At 54.7% G+C, this 25,673-nt stretch overlaps 3 protein-coding genes and 1 non-coding gene across 17 annotated transcripts; 3 read left to right on the forward strand and 1 right to left on the reverse strand.

The window, feature by feature from the left end:
• The first annotated feature begins 7,275 nt into the window (after nucleotides 1-7,275).
• Nucleotides 7,276-9,933, forward strand: RPL10 (ribosomal protein L10). Of its 2 annotated transcripts, XM_023540738.2 has the most exons (6): nucleotides 7,276-7,408; nucleotides 8,277-8,335; nucleotides 8,423-8,530; nucleotides 8,661-8,799; nucleotides 9,440-9,602; nucleotides 9,688-9,933. In XM_023540738.2, the coding sequence occupies exons 1-6, from the start codon at nucleotides 7,386-7,388 to the stop codon at nucleotides 9,838-9,840; spliced, it is 645 nt and encodes a 214-aa protein (XP_023396506.2). In that variant the 5' UTR covers nucleotides 7,276-7,385; the 3' UTR covers nucleotides 9,841-9,933. The 2 variants fall into 2 exon arrangements, with proteins under 2 accessions (XP_023396506.2, XP_064133863.1); XM_064277793.1 differs by lacking the exon at nucleotides 9,688-9,933 and having other exon boundaries at nucleotides 7,278-7,408; nucleotides 9,451-9,602.
• Nucleotides 9,262-9,394, forward strand: LOC111748455 (small nucleolar RNA SNORA70). Its single transcript, XR_002784172.1, has one exon. It is a non-coding gene; the product is annotated as a small nucleolar RNA SNORA70 (small nucleolar RNA).
• A 1,157-nt stretch (nucleotides 9,934-11,090) lies between the features above and the next one.
• DNASE1L1 (deoxyribonuclease 1 like 1) lies at nucleotides 11,091-15,154 on the reverse strand. Its single transcript, XM_003421715.4, has 8 exons — nucleotides 15,024-15,154; nucleotides 14,006-14,208; nucleotides 13,593-13,681; nucleotides 13,423-13,509; nucleotides 12,490-12,590; nucleotides 12,226-12,338; nucleotides 11,899-12,147; nucleotides 11,091-11,790 (listed from the first exon to the last, which is right to left on the reverse strand). The coding sequence occupies exons 2-8, from the start codon at nucleotides 14,168-14,170 to the stop codon at nucleotides 11,647-11,649; spliced, it is 948 nt and encodes a 315-aa protein (XP_003421763.2). The 5' UTR covers nucleotides 14,171-14,208; nucleotides 15,024-15,154; the 3' UTR covers nucleotides 11,091-11,646.
• Nucleotides 15,155-19,409: 4,255 nt separating this feature from the next.
• Nucleotides 19,410-24,764, forward strand: TAFAZZIN (tafazzin, phospholipid-lysophospholipid transacylase). Of its 13 annotated transcripts, XM_023540770.2 has the most exons (11): nucleotides 19,418-19,835; nucleotides 19,942-20,070; nucleotides 20,986-21,031; nucleotides 21,253-21,361; nucleotides 21,876-21,972; nucleotides 22,754-22,834; nucleotides 22,920-22,961; nucleotides 23,141-23,203; nucleotides 23,392-23,444; nucleotides 23,829-23,906; nucleotides 23,985-24,764. In XM_023540770.2, the coding sequence occupies exons 1-11, from the start codon at nucleotides 19,727-19,729 to the stop codon at nucleotides 24,084-24,086; spliced, it is 909 nt and encodes a 302-aa protein (XP_023396538.1). In that variant the 5' UTR covers nucleotides 19,418-19,726; the 3' UTR covers nucleotides 24,087-24,764. The 13 variants fall into 13 exon arrangements, with proteins under 13 accessions (XP_064133867.1, XP_064133870.1, XP_064133865.1 ...); XM_064277797.1 differs by lacking the exon at nucleotides 21,876-21,972 and having other exon boundaries at nucleotides 19,410-19,835; nucleotides 20,986-21,114; nucleotides 21,253-21,338; ... (1 more) ...; nucleotides 23,832-23,906; nucleotides 23,989-24,764; XM_064277796.1 differs by lacking the exon at nucleotides 21,876-21,972 and having other exon boundaries at nucleotides 19,413-19,835; nucleotides 20,986-21,114; nucleotides 21,253-21,338; nucleotides 23,066-23,203; nucleotides 23,989-24,764.
• The last annotated feature ends 909 nt before the right edge of the window (nucleotides 24,765-25,673 follow it).

Below are 25,673 nucleotides of genomic sequence, written 5' to 3' on the forward strand. Positions count from 1 at the left end.
TTGTCTCTGAGAGCTGACTGTGTCCTGAGGAAGGCTAGGCTGTGGGCAGGCAGCAGGAGGCAATGTGCTGGGCTGGAGGACCCATAATTAGGCCGAGGAGGTTCAAGGGAGGTGACCAGATCATTGAGGCCTTCTAAGCAGTCGTTTGAAACCAAAGCAGGCCTGGCTGTCTTCTGGGTATCTCCAATGTGCCACCATTCTCCCGGATAATGGATTGTCCCGTGGATAATGGATTGTCATGGGCCAGCATCTCACAGGACAGCCCCACCCCAGGTGTCCTTGCCCAGGCTGCTCTCCCTACATAGGCCGGCCATCTGCACCTGTGCCCTCCCCTCTACACTGTCTCCGCCCAGTGGCACTTACACCACCTTAACGACCAAACCAAGCTGCCCGTCCAAGTCCCAGGCTCCCAGTGCTGACCCTGCGTGGCACTCGATTGTCCCCGCTGCGGCTGTACAGCCGCCTCATCACTGCCAAGCAATGCCCAGCCCTCCAGGAACCCAGGGAGTGGACGCAACGCAGCTGCGCCCAGGGTTCCCCTCACCTGGAGGGCTGAGGACTCGCTGGCCACGCCCCTCCCGGAAACGCCCTCGGGGCGGTAGAGTCTGGAGCACCACCTGCTTGGAAAGGAAGGAGTAGGCATAGGCAGTGGGAGGAGGGCCAGGGAGGGGAAAGTGCCGCAGCCTGGGTCCGCCATCCCTATGCGTTAGACCCTGAGCCCCCGAGCCCCCTAAGGCTCCTGAGACTTTATTCCTCTCCCCCCTCACGTTAAGTGCTCGTGCCACCTCCCAGGCCTCCGGCGCAGTGCGCCGGGGCCCAGTAAAAGGCAGCAGTGGCCCGCAGGGGGGAGGATGGCGGCTCAGGGCACCATCCATCTGTGCACGGGGGCACACCCGCTCCCCTCTCTCCGCCGCCAAGTGTGGCGTGCAGCGTGTGCACACCAGGGCCCTGCCGCTGCACCGAGGAGCTGCCCTGACCCTGAGGTCTGGCTCTTGACCTCGCCCCTCACCCAGGCAGGTCCAGGGGAGGCAGCACTGGGCAGCCTGAGGGTACCCCTGCCTTGACCTCCTATGCTGCTCTCAGGGGCAGGAGCCAGCTGCCCAGGAGGGAGGGGCACCTGCTGAGACCAGGTCTGCCCCAGTGCCCCAGCGCGCCTCCATGGAGAGATCCCCAGGGGTGTGAAACCACCCTATTTCCCCAGGACCTAAAGGACAGGGAAGTGGTCCTGGGTCACCACTGTTATTTCCGCTTGGGGCTGGGCTGCTGCCCTAGGCTGGGGTGGTGAGTCTGGGGAGACACTTGGGTGGGCAGAACACAGCTGAATTAAAGTCAGGCCCCTACCACTGCTCCTGCTGTGCCCCACTTGCTGGCTGGGAAGGCACGGGGTAAGGTACACTCTGGAAACTTCTAGAAGCTGCTCAGCTAGCGAGGGGGGTAGGCAGCAGACGTGTGGCCAAGGGACACCAGAAGAGCCAAGCTGAGAGAGGCCAATACTGGTGAGAGGCCCCCAGGTCCATTCTGGCAGGCAGGCAAAAGGGAGCAAGCCTGGGGTGCTGTCCCAGGGAGTCTTAGTTCTGTAGTGCTCCTATAACAGAAATACCACAAATGGGTGGCTTTAACAAACAGAAATTTATTTTCGCACAGTTCAGGAGGCTAGAAATCCAAATTCAGGGCACTGGCTTTAGGGGAAGGTCCTTGTCTCTTTTCAGCTTGTTTCTTGGTTCCTTGGAGAATTCATGTGGCATGACATCTACCTCCCTCCCATCTGTGCTTGCTTACCTCACTGCTTATTCAATCTGCTCTTTTTATATCTCAAAAAGAGATTGACTTACGAAGGCCCCAAAACAGTTAAATGGGGAAAAGACAGTCTGTTTAACAAATGGTGCTGGCATAACTAGATATCCATCTGCAAAAAAAAAAAAAAAAATGAAACAAGACCTTATACCTCACTCCATGCACAAAAACTAACTCAAAATGGATCAAAGACCTAAACATAAAATCTAAAATGATAAACATCATGGAAGAAAAAATAGCGACAACGTTAGGAGCCCTAATACATGGCATAAACAGTATAGAAAACATTATAAGGAATGTAGAAGAAAAAACTAGATAACTGGGAGCTCCTAAAAATCAAACACCTATGCTCATCCAAAGATTTCACCAAAAGAGTAAAAAGACCACCGACAGACCGGGGAAAAACTTTTAGCTATGACATTTCTGATCAGCGTCTGATCTCTAAAATCTACATGATACTGCAAAAACTCAACTAGAAAAAGACAAATAACCCAATTAAAAAAATGGGCAAAAGATATGAAGAGACACTTCACTAAAGAAGACATTCAGGTAGCTAGCAGATATATGAGGAAATGTTCAGGATCATCAGCCATTAGAGAAATGCAGATCAAAACTACAACGAGATTTCACCTCACTCCAACAAGGCTGGCATTAATCCAAAAAACACAAAATAACAAATGTTGGAGAGGTTGTGGAGAGATTGGAACACTTATGCACTGTTGGTGGGAATGTCAAATGGTACAACCACTTTGGAAATCGATTTGGCACTTCCTTAAAAAGCTAGAAATAGAACTACCATAGGATCCTGCTATCCCACTCCTTGGAATACACCCTAGAGAAATAAGAGCCTTTACACAAACAGATATATGCACACCCATGTTTACTGCAGCACTGTTTACAATAGCAAAAACATGGACGCAACCAAGGTGCCCATCAGCGGATGAATGGATAAATAAATTGTGGTATATTCACACAATGGAATACTACACATCAATAAAGAACAGTGAAGAATCTATGAAACATTTCATAACATGGAGGAACCTGGAAGGCATTATGCTGAGTGAAATTAGTCAGATGCAAAAGGACAAATATTATATAAGACCATATTATAAGATCTTGAGAAATAGTATAAACTGAGAAGAACACATACTTTTGTGGTTACGAGGTGGGGCGGGAGGGAGGGTGGGAGGGGGTTTTTCACTGATTAGTTAGTAGATAAGAACTACTTTAGGTGAAGGGAAAGACAGCACACAATACAGGGGAGGTCAGCACAACTGGACTAAACCAAAAGCAGTTTCCTGAATAAACTGAATGCTTCGAAGGCCAGCGTAGCAGGGGCGGGGGTTTGGGGACCCTGGTTTCAGGGACATCTGAGTCAACTGGCATAATAAATCTATTAAGAAAACATTCTGCATCCCACTTTGAAGAGTGGCGTCTGGGGTCTTAAACGCTAGCAAGGGGCCATCTAAGATGCATCAATTGGTCTCAACCCACCTGGATCAAAGGAGAATGAAGAACACCAAGGACAAGAGGTGATTATGAGCCCAAGAGACAGAAAGGGCCACATGAACCAGAGACATCGTCTTGAGACCAGAAGAACTAGATGGTGCCCAGCTACAACCGATGACTGCCCTGACAGGAAACACAACAGAGAACCCCTGAGGGAGCAGGAGAGCAGTGGGGTGCAGACCCCAAATTCTCATAAGACCAGACTTAATGGTCTGAGACTAGAAGGACCCCAGTGGTCATGGCCCCCAGCCCTTCTGTTGGCCCAGGACAGGAACCATTCCCGAAGCCAACTCTTCAGACAGGGATTGGACTAGACAATGGGTTGGAGAGGGATGCTGGTGAGGAGTGAGCTTCTTGGATCAGGTGGACACTTGAGACTATGTTGGCATCTCCTGCCTGGAGGGGAGATGAGAGGGTGGAGGGAGTTAGAAGCTGGCGAAATGGACACGAGAAGAGAGAATGGAGGGAGAGAGCGGGCTGTCTCATTAGGGGGAGAGCAATTAGGAGTACATAGCAAGGTGTATAAAAATTTTTGTATGAGAGACTGACTTGATTTGTAAACTTTCACTTAAAGCACAATAAAAATCATTAAAAAAAAAAGAGAGATTGACTTAAGACACCTTACACTAAAACTTCCTAGTTAAGATAATGAAGAAAACCCATTCCCAAATGGGATCATAGCCACACGTATAGGGGTTAGGATTTACAATACATATTTTGGGGGAACACAACTCAACCCACCACACTGGGAAGCTGGACAGATGAGCCCAGGAGAAGGATCTCCAGGTCCCCCCTTCTGCTGGTGGCAAATGGTTTGCCCCCATCCACGCTGAGCAAACCCCCAAGGACCTGCTAGGAGAGAACTGAAGGGTTCCCCAGGCCTAGCCTCCCTGAGGTCCCCTGAGCCCACGTGGGGCAGACCCTCCCTGTCAGGTACAGAAGCCAAAGCTCTAGCCACACACCCTCCTCAGCTTAGCCACATCTTACCTCCCAGGTCCAGGTTCTGTCTGTACTGGGTCACCGGCAAGACAGGGAAGTGGGAGATGGCTGAGCTGACAGCCCCTTCCTCCTCCACTCAGCACCCTGACCTGACCCTCCCTGTCACCCACAGCCTATCCCCATGGAGAATGCTGGAAGGAGGCGAGGTTCAGAGAAGGAGCAACTGTCCCTCGGAGTCAGGCTGCCATCCTCCCAAACATAAGGGAGCCCCACTGCTTCAACAAAAGGAGAATTGGCAGGGGTCCTTGGGGTTCCAGTGGGGCTCCCCAGGCAAGGGGCTGCCTCACCCCTCTCCAGGGCTCTGGGTTTCTCCCAGTGGCCCTAGTAACCTAAGGGGGAAGCTCAGAGGTCCGGCCCAGGGGACAGGCTATAGACTAGAGAGGGCAAAAGGGGACAGGGATTAGGTGTCTTAAGGGATACTCTCACCACTACTCCCACCCTCTCAGACATGCACACACAAGAGCAGACTCCCAGCCATCCGTGGGAAAGAGGGTCTGCAAACATCCAGATAGGGGCAGGGTACCTCAGGCACATGATGGACACCTGGCCAGGGCCTGACACACGCCAAAACCACAAAGTCAAGGACTAATGACAAAGTGGGGAGAAAACAGCTGGGAGAAGTGACTAAGAGCTTCTATCATTAGCTTATAAAAGAAAGAGCTGTTAAAAATCAACAAGAATAAGCCCAGCAACCAACGGAGAAGGAGAGGAACACAGAGCAAGAAAGGCAAATGGCTTCGACACAGAAAGTCGGTCCTTTTGGAGACAATCTGCTCCCGTAGGGAGTAGGGAGAGAGAAACTTGGCACCGCCGCCCCCCGCCCCCCCCCCCCCCCCCCCCCGCCCAGCGATCCCGAGAGGGGGAAGGAGGGCGGGATCCCCAGAGCTGCTTGTTCCAGGGACAAATGGTGGCTGGTGACCGTCATTTCAGTCTCACCTGCCGCTCTGCTCCCGTTAGACAACAGGCACCTCTGGAAGCCGAACAAAGAACAGCCACCGCAGGAGACTGGCAAAAGCCAGACAGGTCCCAGCGGTGGAGCAAGTCTGTGCAGCGGAGAGGGGGAGACCGGACCTTCCTTGGGAGGGGAGTGTGGCAGGAAAGGGGTGGCTTCCCTTTCCCGCCAGCTCTGGGGACCGTCACGCCCACGGCACAGCACCAGCAACCACGGGGAGGGGGGCTGCTCCAGAGCAGAAACCCCCTTCCATCTTCTAATGTCGCACACCCACGCTGCTCCGGGGTCCCCGAGCTCGGCGTCCTCGTCTTGCCACGTCCCTTCCTCGGGCCTCTCCAGAGTTCTTTCATCCCGCTCCCTGGCCAAACCGGACCTCCCTCCGCCCTTCTCCCCCCCACCCCCCAACAAGCCGGCAGTCAGTCGGGGAATTGCTGAGCCCCGCGCAAAGCCTTTTGGACACCCCATCCCACCTGGCCTGCAGACGGCACCCCCACATGTGCACCCCGAGTCGGGGGAGCGGTGGCTCCCTGGAGGGCCCCTTGTCTCTGCGAGGTCCCCGGCCCCGTCCTTGTCTTTCCGAGACCCCGTGGGAAGCCTGAAGCGGAGCCGCCACGGCTGGGGCAAGGGCACACCCTAGAGCAGAGCTTCTCAACGTGCCAGCGGCTGCAGCGGCATATGCCTATCCCCATCCCCCGGAGCCTGTCAGAATGGCCGATCCTCAGGCACCTGCAAGATCAGGGCCTCTGGGATGGGGCCCGGCTCCGTCCCATGCGCCCTCCAGTGTGAGAGCCACCGGGACACATGGTGCCTCTTCACAGCACTGCTCAAGCAGCGACAAACTTTCTCTGGTGGAAGTCAGGCCAGGCCTCGACACGGCCGGCTGACGGCCCGATCTCGCGGCAGTCCTCCAGGTCAGGGGGGCTCCTCGGGGGTCCCTCCCTTGCGGGACGGCGTGGGGAAGATGGTCGCCTCACTGCCGCCCCCCTCCCACAAGTGTGGACAGACACCTTGTTCACGGGCGCCTGGGTCACCAGCTCTACCTGTGTCTCCTGGGATACTACTCTTGTGTGCCGGGCGTGCGTGTGCGTGTTGGGGGGCACAGACCCGTGGTTCACCGCCACCCCTGCCAGAGACACGCTCGGGGGCCCTAACACAGCGGAGGAGGCCGGGGCGTGGGCGCCAACTGGGGCCCTGCAGGGTAGGAGCCCGCAGGCAGGCGGCGCAAGGGAGCGGTCACAGCCGGGCGCGGTGGACGCGGCTGCCAGCCCCGCTGCCGTTCGCCCTGGGGTCGCCCGTCCTCCTTCCCCTTCTCCGAATCGCTCGGGGGCGGCGGCGCCACGTGTGTCTCTTCCCGGCCGTCTACGTTAGGGGAGGGGGCCGGCCCGACTGTGGTCCAGCGCTTCTGCCCCGGCCTTGCCCTGGGTCCGGCGCGGTCCCTTGCCCCGAGGGCCGGGAACCGGGAAATGGCGGGCGGGTCAGAGCAAGGCCTGGTCTGGACACTCGGCTCGGCGGGGGGCGGGCCTCGTGTGTCCTCGCCTACAAAGGAAGGCGGGCGGACGCCAAGGTATGGCGAACCCCCGGTCCAGGAGCGCCGAGAGAGGGCGGGATGTGTCCTGGGCCCGCGTCCTCTGGGAAATCGCGCGCGGCCGCCCGGAGCCCACCCAGGGGAGCGTTCTTTCTATGAACTCTAAGAACACAGGTCTTTCACAGTTACAGCCCATCCTAGGAAGAAATTTCTAGCCCCAAGGCCTGCAGGAAACGTGCTTCTAGCGCCCATGTGGCGAGGCGCGATTCGCTCGCTGAGCCCCGTACCCAGCCGCCTCTGCGCTTTGCGCATGTGCCGGGTCGCGGACGCAGGCGCAGAGCGTCGCTGCGTCTATGGTTGAGACGTCGTGAAAGAGCGTCCTCACGCCCTCGGCCGGACTCTATGGTTCTCGCGCAGGAAGATGGGCGGGGTATATAAGCCGTGCGCAGGCGTGGGAGCTTCTCTTTTCCTTCGGCCGGGTGAGTGATCTCGTTTGCGCGCTCATGCTGGGCTCTTGCTGTCCACTTCCGCTGGCTTGAGGCCTGTCCTCGTGTTCTATTCCAACTTTTTCTGTTCCATTGCAGCCGCAGAGATCCTGGTGTCGCCATGGGCCGCCGCCCCGCCCGGTGGTGAGTGCCGAACCCCCGCGATTTCTTTAGCTGGGGACAGAACTGTATTTGGCTGCTAAAAAGCAACCCTTGGGCGTAGTCTCCCTAGCGCGACTGGTTTGCTCTGGAAACGAACCCATTTTCCGCAGTACCTATCACGACTTTTGGTCTTCATTTATGCTAAACGGTTTTGTCACGTTAAAACTTCTGGCCGCTCTCGAGCGCTTCCCCCGTTTAGTTGTTGGGGTGGCAGATAGGCATGCCATCGACTATATGTGCCACACTAAGCTCGGCCTGGAAATGAAGGCCGCCGTGCTTGTTCCCTGCCCTTCAGATTTGCGGTCTTTTCGAGCTCGATCCTTCTGAGCCTTTGTGTGCAATCCACTTCTTTCCCGGCGTCGTGCTGTGCGGTCTTCTCGGATGGACGCCAAGGGCAGCTCAGGATAATCCTGCGCAATCGCCTCATGGCCCCTGCAGGGGGCGCCGCGGCCATTGCCTGTGGCCCAGGTTCCGATTTATGGCCACGTGCCTGAAAGTACTTTGGTAGATAGCATGAACTGGGCAGGTAGTATGCGGCTTATTCGAAGTACTCGGTGCATCGAAGAGGGAAAGATTTTTTTTTTAAGTAGGAAAGTCCGTGTAGAAGTTTAGTAGAAAATTGTAATCCCGGTAGTGGGTAAAAGGCATCATTGCTTTTGTTTTTCTAAAATGGGTGTCTCCTGCCTTGTGGCCATGAGGTTTTGGCCATCTCTTAAATATAAGTGCCTCTGGGTTTCCAGTCCTCCTTTGATCTTTCCTCTGGGGGCAGTGGAAGGGCCTGCCCACTGGTGAACAGCACTTTTAAACCTGGGTTTTTCCTCCCCCCCCCCCCCCCCCCCGCCGCCCGCAGTTACCGGTATTGTAAGAACAAGCCCTACCCTAAATCCCGCTTCTGCCGAGGTGTCCCTGGTAAGTAGTCAAAGAGCTCCCAAACTCGTTCGGCCATGCTAATGGAGCCATTCACAGCACCCCACACACCTACTCGGCCTTTTCCAGATGCCAAGATCCGCATCTTTGACCTGGGTCGGAAGAAGGCAAAAGTGGATGAGTTCCCACTCTGTGGCCACATGGTGTCTGATGAATATGAGCAGCTCTCCTCAGAAGGTGAGGCGGGATTTCTTGTTACTTCCAAGTAGAATTAACAGTTTGGTAAACGTGCCCTGCATTTGATCCTGGATTCACTGAGGACTGTGGTGGTGTTTCCGTGCAATCTTGTCTCTTTACCCCTGCATAGCCCTGGAGGCTGCTCGTATTTGTGCCAACAAGTATATGGTGAAAAGTTGTGGCAAAGATGGCTTTCACATCCGAGTGCGACTCCATCCCTTCCATGTCATCCGCATCAACAAGATGTTGTCCTGTGCTGGGGCTGACAGGTGAGCTGGGGCCTGGGTCCACACAGCTCCTTTTCCTGGGGGGAAGGCCCATTGCCCTTGGTTCCATAGGACAAGGGTTTCCATAACAGAAGGGTCTTGTATGATTACGGGCCTAGAGTTTGGGTGTAGAGGTACCCCTCATGGACCAAATAACCTGTAGGTGGCTGATGGCAAAGCCAGTATGAGGGCTGGCACACGGTTTTCAATGGCCTACCCCCACCACCCATCTCCAGACCTCATCATAGATAAGCCTTAGTAGCCTTTGGGGGAGACAAGTGAAGGGAGGTGTTCCTGAAAAAGTAGTTTCTCTTGCTCTAAGTGTCATCACAACCATCAATTAGCTGAGAAGGCTGCAGGTTGGGGTGATCTCACTGGCCCAGTGTACTTCACAGGGTCTCTTCCTAGCTCGTTTTGGGGTACTTACAAGTCGGAATCAACGGTAACGGGTTTGTTTTTTGTCCTCTGCAGCCAATTAAGCCGACTGTCCTCCTTTCCTGTGGGGGCCAGTGTGCAATGGCTGCAAACAGCAGCTTCCTCGGTAGTGTATGCAACCTGTTGCATGTACGGGTTGCCCTAAGGGACCTTGGAGACAGCATTTCCTTGTCTCTGACGTTGCTAATCTTTGCTGTCCCTACTTTAGGCTCCAGACAGGTATGCGAGGTGCCTTTGGAAAACCCCAGGGTACAGTGGCCAGGGTCCACATTGGCCAAGTCATCATGTCCATCCGCACCAAGCTTCAAAACAAGGAGCATGTGATTGAGGCCCTACGCAGGGCCAAGTTCAAGTTCCCTGGACGCCAGAAGGTAAGCAGTGCTACCACCCCCTGCACCTATCATTCCTTGCCTGTGTCACTGAACCCCTGACCCAGTTCTTTCTGTCTCCCCTTAGATCCATATCTCCAAGAAGTGGGGCTTTACCAAGTTTAATGCTGATGAGTTTGAAGATATGGTGGCTGAAAAGCGCCTCATCCCAGATGGTTGTGGAGTTAAATACATCCCCAATCGTGGCCCCTTGGACAAGTGGAGGGCCCTGCATTCATGAGGGCCTTGGCAGCACTGCCCCACCTGACCATTGCCTACCAATAATTTGACTTTCTTGTCTTTATCTACCAATAAATTGAACTCCCTGTCTGTATCTGTGTTCTGGGTTACATGCCCTGGGGTGGGTGGAGTTGAGGAACTTCTGGGGATCAGGGCCCCAGGATTATTGTCACTTTTCTTCAGAGACAGGCTGGTGACTACTTTGAACAGGAGGGAACAGAACCCATCAGGGACCTGGACTTGGGTCTCCCTCAATCATGGCCAAAACTGGTCTCCCAGGTGTGAGGTGTTAAAAGGCTATGGGGCTTCCTTCATGAACTGTGATCTTTGAGTGCCCCGCTGCAGAAGGTCTGTGGGGCAGCAAGAGTTCCCAGAGAAATGACATCAGAGGAAGTGGCCCGTGCCTTTCAGATCACCCTGTTGGTACCTCATGAAAGCCTCTGGATTAAGCACCCTAGGCTCCACCCACCAGCCCTTCTCAAACCTGCCTTTGCTGGGCTCTACCACAGCAGTCAGCGAGGCCCACCTACGGTCTATGACATTTAGCAGCAAAGTGGGGTTCATCCCTCCCCAAGCCTGGGGGGGTCCTCCCCTTCCACCTCAGTATCAGAAGGGCTAGTCAGTAAGAGCTGTAATCTGGGCTCTGGAGAGGAGCCTAGTGGGACAGCAAAAAGCAGGAGTGCTGCCTGTGGCAGGCAGCCTGAGACTCTTCAGAGCAGAGGGCCAGGACCAGTTGGGAGGGTCAGAGAGCCCTTGAGTTCTTTGAGTGCTCCTGTGCCTCAGGACCTTGCATGTGAGAGTCCTGCTCCAGGCAGCCACCTCTTCCACAGCTGCTCAGGCCACAGACCACCTCTGGGCACTTAAACACCCCTAGCCTGTGGCCCCTGAGAATCCACTGGCTTTGTCTAGGTTTACAGCTATTTCTAAAATTTAAATGAACTTTATTTTTGACCTTAGAGATGGTCACAAACAAATCTGATCACGTAAATGGCTCCGATATTATCCCATTGGTTTTTACTGACACCCTCAACACCATGGCCATTCCAGGTTTGCTCTCCTCAACCTGGGCAACACACAGTAGCTGTCTGGAGGCAGGTACGATGGGCAGCCTGTACATTGCAAGGCTGTGTGATTCTGTCTGCAGATTGGGACGTCCTTTGTATACCTGCAGTCAACATATGCAGTGTGCCAACAGAGACTGAGACGCAGTCCCCCACCCCCCAGTGGACATGGACTTTACCAGAGACCAGGTTGTGCCTAGCCCTTTTCATTGCTTAGGTCACATGATCCCAGTTTGTTCATTAGTTACATTTTTTTGGTGTAAACGGCTTATCTCCATTGTAGCTACTGGGATCTCAATATTCCCTTGGTGTTTCAGGTGAGTTCTGTATACAATAGCACTTTGTCATAACCGCCACACACATGAATTTCCCTCCAGTCTGCTTCTTTGTTCTCAGTACATGTGTCTCTTTTCATAGAATAAAAAGTTTCCATTTTTCAAAGAATAAAACCTTGTGACCTTTTTGTAATTCCCTTTCCTGAGCCCTGCAGGAGCTTAATCAAGATCCCTTTCTGAGCCCCCTCCCCTTCCCCAGCACCTGCTTTGTCCCCTGTCCTGGCACCACCTGTGGCATGTGTTTAGCCTCAAGGCCCCTAGTGTCTTCATCTTCCATATTGTAATACCAGGCACAAACCAAAGAAAAGGCAGATGGAACAGGGCTGTAGTCTCATGGAGCCAAACAGCGCTGGAACCCCTCAGGAATCGTTCCAGCCCCAGGGTGGGGTGGACAGGGTTGGCCAGGGCGGGTCAGGCCATGGAGCCAAGCTGAAGGGGCAGGAGTGGCAGTAGCATCAGAGGCAACAGCAGACCCACCAGGCTGAGGGGCAGGACCCCCGGCGCTGCCCTGCTCAGCTCCACCTCCACAGGGTAGTGGTCGCTGATATTGAGGGCCTAGGCATAGGACGGAACAAAGTGTCAGTACCTCGGATCCAGGGGCTCTGCTGCAACCCCCTCCCCGCCCTCCTGGCCCCTGCAGTCACCCTGAGCCCTATGGCCCACCTGCTCCTCTGTGAGCCGGAAGCTCCGGGGGAAGTCGAAAGCGTAGGCGGTGCGAAGCAGGCCTTGACAGCGCTCCCCGTGCAGCACGATGCGGTCGTAGGTGCAGTGGGTGCTGGCCCGCACAGTGGTGTCCTCCCCGTCGGCAATTGCCCAGTGGAAGCCCGTCTCCGTCCGCAGCACCAGTTCGCCCAGCCGCTTTTTGGTCAGCGAAGCGCAGTCAGCATTGAAGTCCCCAAGCAAGATCATGTCCTGAGACAGGGCATGGGGTCAGGCCTGGCTACTGGCCACCCCATACCCAGCCGTCCTGAGCAAGCAGCCCAGCCCTACCTCACTCTGCCAGCGCTGGGAGACATCCAGAAACACATCATACAGGGCGTTCAGCTCCTTCTCCACGGCCTTCGGGGTGGTGTGCAGCGGGACCAGCACCACACTGGGCAGGACTGGAAGGGGTCCTCTGAGGGAGAGCTCCACCCACTCCCAGCCCTCCAGCCCCAGGCTTTCTCCCAGGACCAAGCCCCCAGGCCAGTGGCCAGACTCCCCGCCCCACCCCCCCCAGCTCATGAACACCAAGCCACCCCCTTCCCTTCTTACCCTTGCTGGGTAGGGTGAACTGGGCCACAAAGGGCTCCCGTGCAAACAGGTCATCCTGATCGCTGTACACATAGGACTCCAGGACCTGTGTCCTGTGTGACCTATGAGGGGCAAGGGATGGCTTCCAAGTCCAAACACCGGCAAGCACTCAGGGAGGGGGCCCATGACCATGACCATGAGGGCACAGCCTTCCCAACCTTTTTTTCTTTCTGGAACTATTTTTTTATTGAGATACAATGCACATACCACAACTTCCCCTGATTAAAGTGTACAACTGAATAGTTTTTGGTATGTTCACAAGGTTGCAAACACTAAACTGCTTTCTGTCTTCATGGATTTGCCTATTCTAAATATTTCGTATAAATATGTGGCCCTTTGTATCTGACTTATTTTGCTCAGCATAGTGTTTTCAAGGTTTCTCCATGTTGTAGCATGTATCAGGACCTAATTTCTCTTTATGGTTGAATAATATTCCATTGCATTAGACCACTGTGTTCATCCAGTCATCTCTTGATGGACACTTGGGTTTCTTTCGTCTTTTGGCTACTGTGAACAATGCTGCAGTGAATATTCGTGGACATGATTTCATTTCTCTCGGGTTCCCCATTATTTTGAAGCCAAGGTCCGATACCCTAGAATTTCACCTATATACAGAAGCAGGTCTCTTTCCTGACAGCTCCCAAGCCCCTCTTGAACCTGACCCCAAAGGGTCATCCCCAGCTTACCCTCCCAGAGATTTAGGACTGTTTTCAGAAGGCAGACCCTCCTGCTAGGACGCAAGATTGGCCCCACACAGAGGAGGTTAGCCACACCCTGAGGCACGAAGGCTTCCAACAGAGAGAGAAAGCGGGGCGCCCACACCTGTCTAGGAAGAGGGAAGGACTCTCGTAGTGAGGATACGAGGAAAGAGCCCTGGCCAGCCCCTGTGCTCACCGGTAGATGTACACATACTTCTCCATGTACGTGCTGCGCCCCAGCAGGGGGCTGCTCAAGGAGCTGTAGGGCCCGGAGTCATCATATCTGCAGGAAAAGGGGAACCCAGGGTCACGGCCCCTCAAGGTTCCCCGTGGGCCCCGGAATTACAGCCACAGAGCCCTCCTTACCTGTTGAGCTCTCGAAGCAGGAGGGAAATGGCACTGCTGGAAGAGTCCACCACCTCTTGCAGCACCATGATGTCACAGCGAGCCAGGATCTGCAGGACACCAGGAAGCCCTGCTGCGTTCAGTGCCACCCACGCCACCTGGTACCCCTGGGGAGCTGGCACTGGCATGGCTGAGACTGTCATAGCTTGCTGGCTGAGGCCACCAGAGAGCAGCATGGCTAGAAAGGACTTGAGAGAAGACTGAGAGCCATCCCCACCCATTTTACAGAGGAGGAGACATAGGTCGATGGGAGGGGTGGAACAGGCTCCAAGTCTCCACACCTACTCTGCACGAACTCCACAACCTGGGACATGCCACCAGTCAGGCTGGGCTGGGGTCTTAGGGGACACTGCTCCCTTCAGCAATGAACTTACCCGCACCAAAGTGTCCATCACATCCTCCCTGGCCACCTTGGTCAGGGTCAGCCGCTGGGCATTGAAGGCACAGATGCGAAAGGCCTCAGCCCCACTGGCCAGGAGGAGGAACAGGAGTGCCACAGGGCAGGGCATGGCTGCCGGGCCCCTCCACAGGGTCCACATCAGCCCAGGATCTGGGTCCAACTGGGATCCTCCTGGTCCTGGGAGGCCACAGTGATGCGGTGAAGAAAGCGGCCTCCCTGTATGCCCCGCCCCAAGGTGCCTGCCTTTCTCAGTGCGGACCCTTTTGCCCTGCACGGGTGGACGGCTTTATACGTTAAACCAAGGTGGGTGCTCAGGCTGCTTTCAACTTTCACATGGTGCCCGGGTGGGGAGGGCTATCTTTGTGCAGACATCTCTCCCCCAGTTTGGGAGATTTTATCTCTAAGGAAACCCCCATGGTAGAACTGCTGGGCTCTGGGCCTGTTCCCATGCACCCCCGCCCCGGCCCACTTTGTTTTCAGTATGTCTCTTGGTTTATCTCGATCCCCCCTTCGCCCTTTGCCCTGCTCCCTGTCCGCCTCACACCCTGCTCGGTCATCGTCCCCCCGACTCTCCTGGCCTGCTTTTCTCTCACCTCCTCACCTCTCCGTTTGGCTCACTTTCTGTCTCTGTCATGCTCACCCTCTCTTCTGTCCCCTCTGTCGCTTTGTCCCGTCTACTTCTCCCTGGCCACCTGTTCTCTGTCACTCATGCCCAGCCTGGGTGCCCTGCCCTGGTGCCTATTCTGGTCGTGTTTGGGTGCTTGCATAGCCCTATGCTGGCACCGGTAAGTTGGAAGCTCTAGGCCTTGGGTCCCCCATGAGGGTTCTGGACGAGAAGCAAAGAGAGTGACTCTTCCTGGCTTCAGCCCAAAGCCCAGCCCAAGCTGCCCGCACGCAGCCTTGGCTCCAGCCCTGGGATTCCCTTCCTGTCTCAGCCCCCTCCCCAGGCCAGGGGCAGCTTCCTGCTTCCCTCTGCTCCAAGGGCCCCATACCTGTGCAGACCAGCTTGTCTCCACGGCAGCCTCAGCCTTAGGTGAATCTGCAACACCCCCACGGCCTCAAAGAGCCTCTGCTCAGGCAGCAACAGGGAGAGAAAGGGAGGAAAGAGGAAGAGGTGGTTCCTATCCACCCAGCCCTCCGTGAGGGGTGGGGGGAGGAAGGGGCGGGCTCTGGCCTGGGAACCACCGCCCCTGCCCGCCCATCACCCCAGGCCCAGGCTGTGGGGAGATGACAGATCTGTGAGTCACAGGAGAGTGACGGGGCTTGCTGTCACCACAACCAAGCAGGAGGAGACCCTTAATCAGCGGTTACAAGACAGTGCTGGCACCTGAATTAAAACCCAGAGCCACTGCCTGGTGGCGTTTGCAGAAGCATCTTGTGAGGACAATGTAGGGGAGCCCTGAGGTGAGACTGGGCACCCCTACACCCTTGAGGATAAAGCCGGAGCCCCAGTGGGCGTGGCTGCATGCTCCCAAGTTAGGCGTGTTCATTCAAGTGCTCTGTTTAACCCCAGTGAGGGACAATTCTTCCCTGGAAGTCAAGGGTGAACTCATGAGCTGTCCCAGAGAGAAGGGGACTGGAGACCTGGCGGATCAAAGCAGTGTGGGATTCTGAAGGGACAGTATTGGGACACTGGGGCCCTAGGGCAGGTGTGAAGGGCGGGCAGTGGGATCAGAGCCATGCAAAAGGTCCTTGTTGTATTTGAGGATGGGATGGGGCAGAAGGTTGGAAAGGTTTAAAATAAAATCATGCTTTAAAAATAACAAATACATGTTTATAGCAGCATTATTCACAACAGCCCCAAAGGGGAAACAACCTGAACTTCTGTGAACAGGTGAATGGATAAACAAAATGTGGCCTATCCATACAATGGCGTATCTTTTCAGCCATAAAAAGGAATGAGGTACTGATACATACTACAACATGGGTGCAAAGCAATTAAAAATTACATGGGTGCAATTACTTAATATGACCCTTCTAGCCACAGGCAAGATCTATCCTGAAGTACAATGCTGTCAGTGATAGGATAATATCCATACGCCCCCAAGGAAGACCAGTTGGAGATAGAAAACCAAAAGGAGAGAACACATGCGCCATTTCTCAAGCCGAAAGAACTGAAGAAAAGATTCAAGCCTCAAGTTGCTATAGTGAAGGATTCCACGGGGAAAATAATAAACAACACAGGAAACATCAAAAGAGGTGGAAGGAATACACAGAGTCATTATACCAAAAAGAATTAGTTCAACGTTCAACCACTTCAAGAGGTGGCATATGATCAGGAACCAATGGTACTGAAGGAAGAAGTCCAAGCCGCTCTGAAGGCATTGGCAAAAAACAAGGCTCCAGGAATTGATGGAATATCAACTGAGATGTTTCAACAAATGGATGCAGCACCGGGAGTGCTCACTCATTTATGCCAAGAAATTTGGAAGACAGCTACCTGTCCAACTGACTGGAAGAGATCCATATTTATCCCTGTTCCCAAGAAAGGTGATCCAACCGAATGAGGAAATTATCATTAATATCACATGCAAGTAAAATTTTGCTGAAGATCATTCAAAGGGGGCTGCAGCAGTATATCGACAGGGAACGCCCAGAAATTCAGGCAGTTTCAGAAGAGGATGTGGAACCAGGGATATCATTGCTGATGTCAGATGGATCCTGGCTGAAAGCAGAGAACACCAGAAGGATGTTTACGTGTGTTTTATTGACTATGTAAACGCATTCGACTCTGTGGGTCATGACAAATTGTGAATAATATTGAGAAGAATGAGAATTCCAGAACACTTAATTGTGCTCGTGAGGAACGTGTACATAGATCAAGAGGCAGTTGTTCGGACAGAACAAGGGGATATTGAATGGTTTAAAGTCAGGAAAGGTGTGGGTCAGGGTTGTATCCTTTCACCGTACTTATTCAACCCACATGTTGAGCAAATAATCCGAGAAGCTGGACTATATGAAGAAGAACAGGGCATCAGGATTGAAGGAAAACTCATTAACAACCTGCGATATGCAGATGACCCAACCTTGCTTGCTGAAAGTGAAGAGGACTTGAAACACTTGCTGATGAAGATCAAAGACCACGGCCTTCAGTATGGATTACGCCTTGACATAGAGAAAACAAAAACCCTCACAATTGGACCAATAAGCAGCAAGATGATAAATGGAGTAAAGATTGAAGTTGTCAAGGATTTCATTTTACTTGGATACAAAATCAACACCCATAGAAGCGTCAGTTAAGAAATCAAAAGATGTATTGCACTGGGCAAATTGGCTGCAAGAGGTCTCTTTAAAGCATTAAAAAGCAAAGATGTCACCTTGAGGCACGTAACAATACCACCACAATCCATGGTTTTTGTAACTCCCACCAAATGGCTGGGTGGGGCTGTGCAAATGAGGTGCTTGTGGCCCACCAAGGGGATTGGATAGGTTGCTAATAATACAAATAAGGTGCATGGCACTCTCGTGGGGGCTGTTGTTATTGTTAGGTGCTGTCAAATTTGTTCTTCATATAGTCCAGCTTCTTGGATTATTTGCTCAGCATAAAGATTGAATAAGTATGGTGAAAGGATACAACCCTGATGCACACCTTTCCTGACTTTAAACCACGCAATATCCCCTTGTTCTGTTCAAGCAACTGCCTCTTGACCTATGTACAGGTTCCTCATGAGCACAATTAATTGTTCTGGAATTCCCATTCTTCATAATTTCTTGTGGGAGTAGAACCATGCAAATAAGGTGTTGTTGTTGTTAGGTGCCGTCGAGTTGATTCCAACTCATAGTGACCCTGTGCACAACAGAAGGAAACACTGCCCAGTCCTGCGCCATCCTTACAATCGTTGTTATGCTTGAGCTCATTGTTGCAGCCACTGTGTCAATCCATCTCGTTAAGGGTCTTCCTCTTTTCCGCTGACCCTGTACATTGCCAAGCATGATGTCCTTCTCCAGGGACTGGTGCCTCCTGACAACATGTCCAAAGTATGTAAGACGCAGTCTCACCATCCTTGCTTCTAAGGAGCTTTCTGGTTGTACTTCTTCCAAGACAGATTTAATTTGTTCGTCCTTTTGGCAGCCCATGGTATATTCAATATTCTTCACCAACACAACAATTCAAAGGTGTCAATGCTTCTTTGGTCTTCCTTATTCATTGCCCAGCTTTCACATGCATATGATGCGATTGAAAATACCATGGCTCTTGGGTCAGGTGCACCTTAGTCTTCAAGGTGACATCTTTGCTGCTATTCCGTAAGGTTTTCACTGACTAAATCTCTTCAGAAGTAGACTGTCGAGTCTTTCTTCCTAGTCTGTTTTAGTCTGGAAGCTCAGCTGAAATCTGCCCTCCATCGGTGACCCTGCTGGTATCTTGAATACTGATGACATAACTTCCAGAATCACAGCAACACACAAGCCCCCACAGTATGACAAAATGACAGACATGTGGGGAAAATAAGGTGTAGGGAGCCCTAATGAGGGGATTGGTCAGTTTTGCCATCCTGCTACCTTTAAAGGGAGACACAGAGGAGGGTGGGGAGAGACAGAGGAGCTGTGACAGGGAAGACAGCGAGAGATGGTGGCAGAGCAGTACCAAGAGCGATACCGGCAGAGGCAGCAGAACCAGGAGAACAGCAGGGCCCGGCAGCAGAAGGCCTCCAGCAGGGACAGGAAGCAGAGGGCAAGAGGAAGCTGTCCTCTTGGAGGAACTGCATCCTGAGTTGTCCCTGTTATTTCCAAGTTTATCCCGATCCGGAGTTGTACCCCATTACTTCCCTAGTAAATCACTGAGCTCTAAGTATGGTTCGTGAGTTCTGTGAGACGTTGCAGTGAATCAGAGAACCCAAAGACGTGAGGGAGGGTACTGAGGGGACAGGGAGTAGTTGATGTTAGAGATGATGGAGTGGTGCAGGAGCTTGGAAAAGTTGGACCTTTGGGATCTCTTTAACCTCTGCCTCATAGGAACCAGCTTGGTGCTGATCCTTACAGAAGAAACTATTCATTTAATGGGTTATGTACACGTCTGTGTACCTTGAAAACATGCTGAGTGAACGGAGCCAATCACAAAGGCCATGTACTTTTTTTTACTAGGGATGAAAAGGAGACGCCAGGAAGCGAATCTGGCTGGTGGCCTCGAGGAGCCCTCGACAGGCCCGTGCGCACGACGAGGCAGCGCGACCTGGCTGCCTCAGCGCCCACCGCCCCCGTCCGCCCCAGTGCCCGGGACACCTGCCGGGCTTGCGCATGGCCGGGGCTGGAGGCCTTCAACGGCACCCTGTCGGGCCAGGGGCGGGGCCGGAGCTGGAGGGCGGGGCCAGGGCCGGGCCAGGCGCCCTGAGGACCCGCCCCCGCTGCCGTCAAGCGGCTCGGCCGCGTTTTGCGACAGGCGGTGGGGAGCCAGGCGCACAGAGGCCGGTTCGTTTCCGGTGGGCGGGCGGCTCCCCAGCGGTTCTTCCTCTCTTTTCTGGTCCCTTCTGGCCTCGGCGCTGGCCCGGACGCCGGTTGCGGCTCGTCTGTGGCCAGAGAATGGGGGCGGGCCGGGTTCGGCTCTGCCTCGCGAAGTGACCTTGGCCGAGTTGCCTGAGGCGCCGGCGGCGCCTGTCTGTGGAGGCGTGGCCGGCGAGGAGCGTGCTCCCCGCGCGTGAGGCTGAGGCGCTGACCCGGCACGGGACGCCCTGACCGCCCCGCGTGGCGGGGAGGGGCGATGCCCCTACACGTGAAATGGCCGTTCCCCTCGGTGCCGCCGCTGTCCTGGACCCTGGCCAGCAGCCTCGTCATGGGCCTGGTGGGCACCTACAGCTGCTTCTGGACCAGTGAGTCGGCCCGCTGCCGAGGGGCCGCCCTTGGCCAGAGTTGGAGGCTGGGGTGGGCGTGCTCGTGGGGGCGAGCCCTGAGCCCACCCGCACCCCTCTCCCCCAGAGTACATGAACCACCTCACCGTCCACAACAAGGAAGTGCTGTACGAGCTCATCGAGAACCGGGGCCCCACTACCCCGCTCATCACCGTCTCCAACCACCAGTCCTGCATGGACGACCCTCATCTCTGGGGTACCTGGGCCGGGGGGCTGGGGACCAGAGGACGGAGAGAACCCGGGCTGGGCGAACGGGAGCAGAGCCCTGGCACTGCTGCTTCTGGGGTGTCCTCCAGGGGTGAGCACTGAATTTGTGGCTCTTCTGAAGCCTCTGGAAACCTGATTTGGACAGGGCATCACAAGTTTGCAGGGAACGAGTAAGTGTGGCAGTGGCCACAGCAAGGTCTGAGGTTCTTTGCTCTGATGATGTCAGGCCTGTGGACCCTTTGTTCTTTGAACTGGCAATGGTCCCATGAAGTCGTGGGGGCAAACCCCGGGACCACAAGGTTCCCTGTCGAGGCAGCTCTGGGCTGGGGGCTGGAAAACCTGTATCCTAGGTTTGCTTCTACTTGGTTTTGCACCCTTCAGCAAGTCCCATTGGGGAGCCTGGTTGCCCCACCTAGAAGTTTTGGCTCTGCTGACTGAGCAGGGAGTTGCTGGGCACGAGAAGAGGTGGCCAGAGCCTCCACTGCTACACAGAAGGGAAGAGTGCCCAGAGCTGATGGAGGTAGCCTGATCAGATAGAGCCTTTCCAAACTCACTGGATAGAACCCGGAAGGCCAGGAAGGTGGTGTAGCCTAGACTAGGGTGGCGGCAGTGACAGTGGAGGGAGAGGTGAGAAGAGCAGGCGTTGTTAAGCCATCTTGGGGAAGTAGGAAAACCACAACAGTGATGTAAGAATATATGGAGTTCAAGGACAAAGGAGGAAGGAGCCAGAGAGAACTCAGGGGTCCGACCCAAGTACCTAGAATATGCCACTTTGAGCCAGAGGGAAGTGGTAGTGCACCTGCCCTATCCCTCATTCCCTGAAACAGGTGCCCCCTAAAAAAAAAATTTTTTTTTTCTAGGCACAGGTAAATTGGGGCACAGAGCTTTTTTCCTTCTTCTCTAGGGATCCTGAAACTTCGCCACATCTGGAACCTGAAGTTGATGCGTTGGTGAGGAGGAATGGGCCCCACCTGTCTCTGCCCAGATTTGCCTTCCTCCTGCTCTGCCCAGGAGGCGGCGTCCAGCAGTCCAGGCAGGGCATGGACGGGGCCCCATGGGCCCTCCTCCTGTGCCTCCCTTTTGCATGTGATGATGCCAGGCATCACAGGGGGGCAGGGTGGGGGAGGCAGGGGCTCGGGGACAGGGATGACTGCAGTTGTCCCCGCTATAGGACCCCAGCAGCTGCAGACATCTGCTTCACCAAGGAGCTGCACTCCCACTTCTTCAGCTTGGGCAAGTGCGTGCCCGTGTGCCGAGGTGAGCCACTCCCTCGGGAGGGTGTTGGGTACCAGTTCGGGGCAGGGAGGTTGGTGGCTGGTGCCTCTGTCTTGGCAGCACCAAGGGTGGAGGGACCCACGTGGGACAGGCAGCCTGGGAGCAAGGAGAGCCAGGGCCCGCCTCCAGCATGTGACAGCAGAGGTTTGCCAGAGAAGGGTGGCTTCTTGGAGAGCCCTTGGTTCTCACTGTACATACATGGAGCTCTGGCATCGGAATCACAGCCCCTCCTCTGTGGACGATGGCAGTTCAGTGGGACCGTGCTATGACTGCAGTGGCATGTGCTGGTGGCCAGTGAGTTTTGCTTCTGGGAAGATACATAGGCTGTGGGATGAGGGATCCGATATTGAAGAACCACTTGGTACCTCTCGAGAACCCTGGGAGGAGGGGGCCGTTAGGACCCCCATTATATAGACAAGAAAATGGGGGCTCCAAGGGATGAAGTCGCTGGTTAAGGTCATGGGCAGGAGATGGCAGTTGGGATTTGAGTCCAGGTTTGTCTTTCCTCTGGGGAAGTAGAGCTTTTTCCAGGCAGAGAATGAAAGGGAAGGCATTATAGATATGGACAAGCATGTGCCAGGTGTTGAAGAGATAAGAGTAAAGCTAAAAAATGTAGGTGAGCGTTCTGGAATATCACATTAAGAATTGGGGCCTTTGCTCTCCCGTCGGGGTAGTGCCGTGTTTGTGGCTCAGGGATTGAGCACTCTGGCCACAGTGGGACCAACTATTTGGAGCGGGATGGGGCGGAGGCCAGCGTGCTATGGTGGGGCTGTCACCAAAATTCTAGCTGCAGAGATGATTGGGCCTGGGTCTTGGGTGGACCCCATGGTGAGCGGGAGAAGGGGACAGCCTTGGGATGTGCTTCAGAAGCAGGGTCGAAGCACCTGTTGATGGCTTGAACGTGGGGTGGAGGGTGAAAGAGAAATCAAAGATAAACTAAGTTTTTGGCCTTGAGCTACTGGGAGGAGGGTGGTGGGCCATATGAAATGACTTACTGCACCACAAGTTCCCATGAAAATTTGACAAAAACCCAAAGAATTCGAAGTTCAGAATTTTGGTGGTGCCTCCCCATAACAGAGGTTTAGAGAATATTGCTGAACCAAGGTGTCAAGGGCTCCAGGGGCTGAGGTGGCCACAGGGAAAGTCACTGGAGAGTGTGCCATGGACAGCACAATTTCAGGAGGGCCTGGGGCTGGGGGACTCGGATACGTGGGAGCTGGAGCTCCATTCCCAGTGGGAAGTGGGGCGCGGCAGGCCGGGAAACGGAGGTGGCTGGGGTGCAGTCCAGGGGGTCACCCCAGGGAATAGGTCTCATCAAGGTTTGGAGAGGGTTGTGGACGAACTGGCAGGCCCCCATGGGAGAGTGGGCATCGATGGGAAACGCCTTTTCCTGGCAGGAGACGGTGTCTATCAGAAGGGGATGGACTTCATTTTGGAGAAGCTCAACCATGGGGACTGGGTGCATATCTTTCCTGAAGGTCAGTGGTGGGGAGGGCAGGGCCATGACTCTCCCAAGAGTATAAAGGCTGCAGCCGCCAGCCTCTCTGCCCTCTCTTCTGACAGGGAAAGTGAACATGAGCTCTGAGTTCCTGCGCTTCAAGTGGGGTAAGGATTGCCCTGGGACCCCTTCCCAGGTGCCCACCTCCTGGGCTGGCTGGGTTGGTGGCGGCAGGAAGGGGTCAGGTGCTGAGACCAGAGCTGGCTTGCAGGGGGCTGGCCCAGGAAGCCAGTTCCAGCGATGGAGGGCAGGGCTCCCATCAACGCTTCCGTCCATCCTTGGGCAGGAATCGGGCGCCTGATTGCCGAGTGTCATCTCAACCCCATCATTCTTCCACTGTGGCATGTCGGTACGCCTCCCTCTCAGGCCTGGAGACCGTAGGGTGCAGCTGGGGACAGGGAGAGTTGCTCCCTGAGATTGTGTTGGGAGGTTGTCTTCTGGGTGGCAGAGAAAGGGCCCTGGGAGGCCCCAGGGCTTGGTCCAGTCCCGGCTGCTCGCTCCACACTGCCGCCTTCAGCTCTCTCCACTGTGCTGCAGGGATGAACGACGTCCTTCCTAACAGCCCGCCCTACTTCCCCCGCTTTGGCCAGGTGGGTGGGGCTGTGTCCTCTTTGTCTGTCTGTCTGTCTGTCTGCTATCTTCCCCATCTCCCACTGCTGAGGGAGGAGCCAAGCATAAAGCCACAGCAGGAGGGAACAGAGAGAAGGGCTTCCTGGTCCTGAGGGCTGTTAGATTAGAACCTTAGCACAGGAAGCCAGGCTGGGTCAGGACAGGACATGTAGACCATGGCCCCAAAGACTGGGATGGGACTCTACTGACCTTTCCAAATTGGAGAGTGTGGCCCAGAGGAGGGCACCAGCTGGTTAGGGGTAGGACTCGGCTTCTGCTCCCTGGGTGAGCTGGGCTGGGCTGGCCTGGGATGCAGCTACCTCAGCCCTGCTTCTGTCACCGATGGCATCCTGCCTTCCCCACAGAAGATTACTGTACTCATCGGGAAGCCCTTCAGCACCCTGCCCGTGCTCGAGCGGCTCCGGGCAGAGAACAAGTCGGCTGTGAGTGTCCTCCTGGCTCCCCTGTAGCTGTCCTTAGCCGTCACGTGCCCACTCAGTCACCAGGTCTCCTCCACCCAGGTAGAGATGCGCAAAGCCCTGACTGACTTCATTCAGGAGGAGTTCCAGTGCCTGAAGGCCCAGGCTGAGCAGCTTCACAACCATTTGCATCCCCGGACATAGGGGGTGAGGAGCCAGCACCACCCCAGCCTGGGAGGGGCCCAGGTCAAGGCTGGGAAGGAGGCAGCACCCCGACCTCAGAGCCAGCCAGCTGGGGCTATCAGTGCTCCCTTCTGGGTTCTCGCCCTAGGCAGAGCCAGGCTGGGCAGGGTCTGATGCCCTCAGCTTAGATGATTTTTAGACCAATCTGTAAGCCTTCATGGGGTCTCTCTTGCTTGGTGAGCTCTCCAGCCCCTGTTGTTATTCAGTTTTAGAAGGGCCTCAGCTGTTCCATCCCCTTTGTCAAGAAAGGAGGAAGTAACTTAGGCGCCAGCCTTCTTCCTTCTTTTGTTCAGGGTTCTCTGTGAGGGGCTGGCATTGGGAGGGAGGGTAGCAGGCAGGTGAGCAGGTGGCCAGGTTGGACCTGTGGGAGGGAGCCCAGGAGGCCTCTTGGCCTGGATCCTGCCTGCCCGCCTGCCCTTGCTGACCTGGAAGCAGCTCACCACCTCCTCAGGGATGGCTGCAGAGCAAGTCTTCCTTCTACGCCTGAGCCTCGCGCACAAGAGCGTCAGGCAGGGCCAAACGGCACCTGCAATGAGAGCCACCTCTGCCTCCATCCCTCTGCCTCCCCCACAGTACTTGAGCCCTGTGGACCTGGGTTTTCGTGTAGTTTTGGACAATAAAACGTGTTGTGCTGTTTTACCTCTGGCCTCTCTGTAGGGTTGAGATGGGGATGAGCTGCTGGCCGGCAGCACTGGACACTGAGGGCCCTGGCCAGACAGAGCACTCAGTGGGCAGGCCTTGAGCTCTGACTGTGGACCAGTCACTGAGGCCTTCCAATAGCCTGGCAAAAGTAGGTATCAATGTCCCCACTTTGCAGATGAGGTACAGTGAGGCTCTGCTAACAAGGTAGCTTGGGCAGACTCGGGAGAGCCCTGGATGCTGAGAAGCAGTTCGATCCTACACAGGAAGGGTTCCTGGGTTTACCGGAGGGAGGGCAGGCTCTAAAGGACCCAGCCAGCTGCTGGAGCAGCCTGGGCTGCAAGTGGGACCCCTGTGTGAAGCAGGGAGCAAAAGTGGATCCAGGTGCTGGCACTCTTTGGCTCTTAGCAGTAGTGAAAGTGATCCTGCAGAGAAAAGCATCCTTAGGTTACGCTCCTGCTTTTCCCCACGCTGAGATCGACCACCCATAGTAAAACAGACCCTGGTGTGGGAGTTGGGAGGAACAGTAACAGGTTGAAACCCTTGCGGACCTCTGATATTGATATCATCAGATTAGTAGGGGTAGTGGTGTTAGGTGCTGTTGAGTTAGTTCCGACTCATAGCGACCCTATATACCATAGAGTGAAACACTGCCCAGTCCTGTGACTTCCTCACAGTCATTATGCTTGAGCCTGTCATTGCAGCCACTGTGTCAATCCATCTTGTTGAGGGTCTTCCTCTTTTCCACTGACCCTGAACTCTGCCAAGCACGATGTCCTTCTGCCAGGGACTGATTCCTCCTAACAACATGTCCAAAGTATGTAAGGTGCAGTCTGATTGTACTTCTGAGACAGATTTGTTCGTTCTTTTGGCATTCCATGGTATATTCAATATTCTTCGCCAGTGCCA

This window comes from Loxodonta africana, chromosome X, assembly GCF_030014295.1.
Source record: "Loxodonta africana isolate mLoxAfr1 chromosome X, mLoxAfr1.hap2, whole genome shotgun sequence".
Taxonomy (NCBI): domain Eukaryota; kingdom Metazoa; phylum Chordata; class Mammalia; order Proboscidea; family Elephantidae; genus Loxodonta; species Loxodonta africana.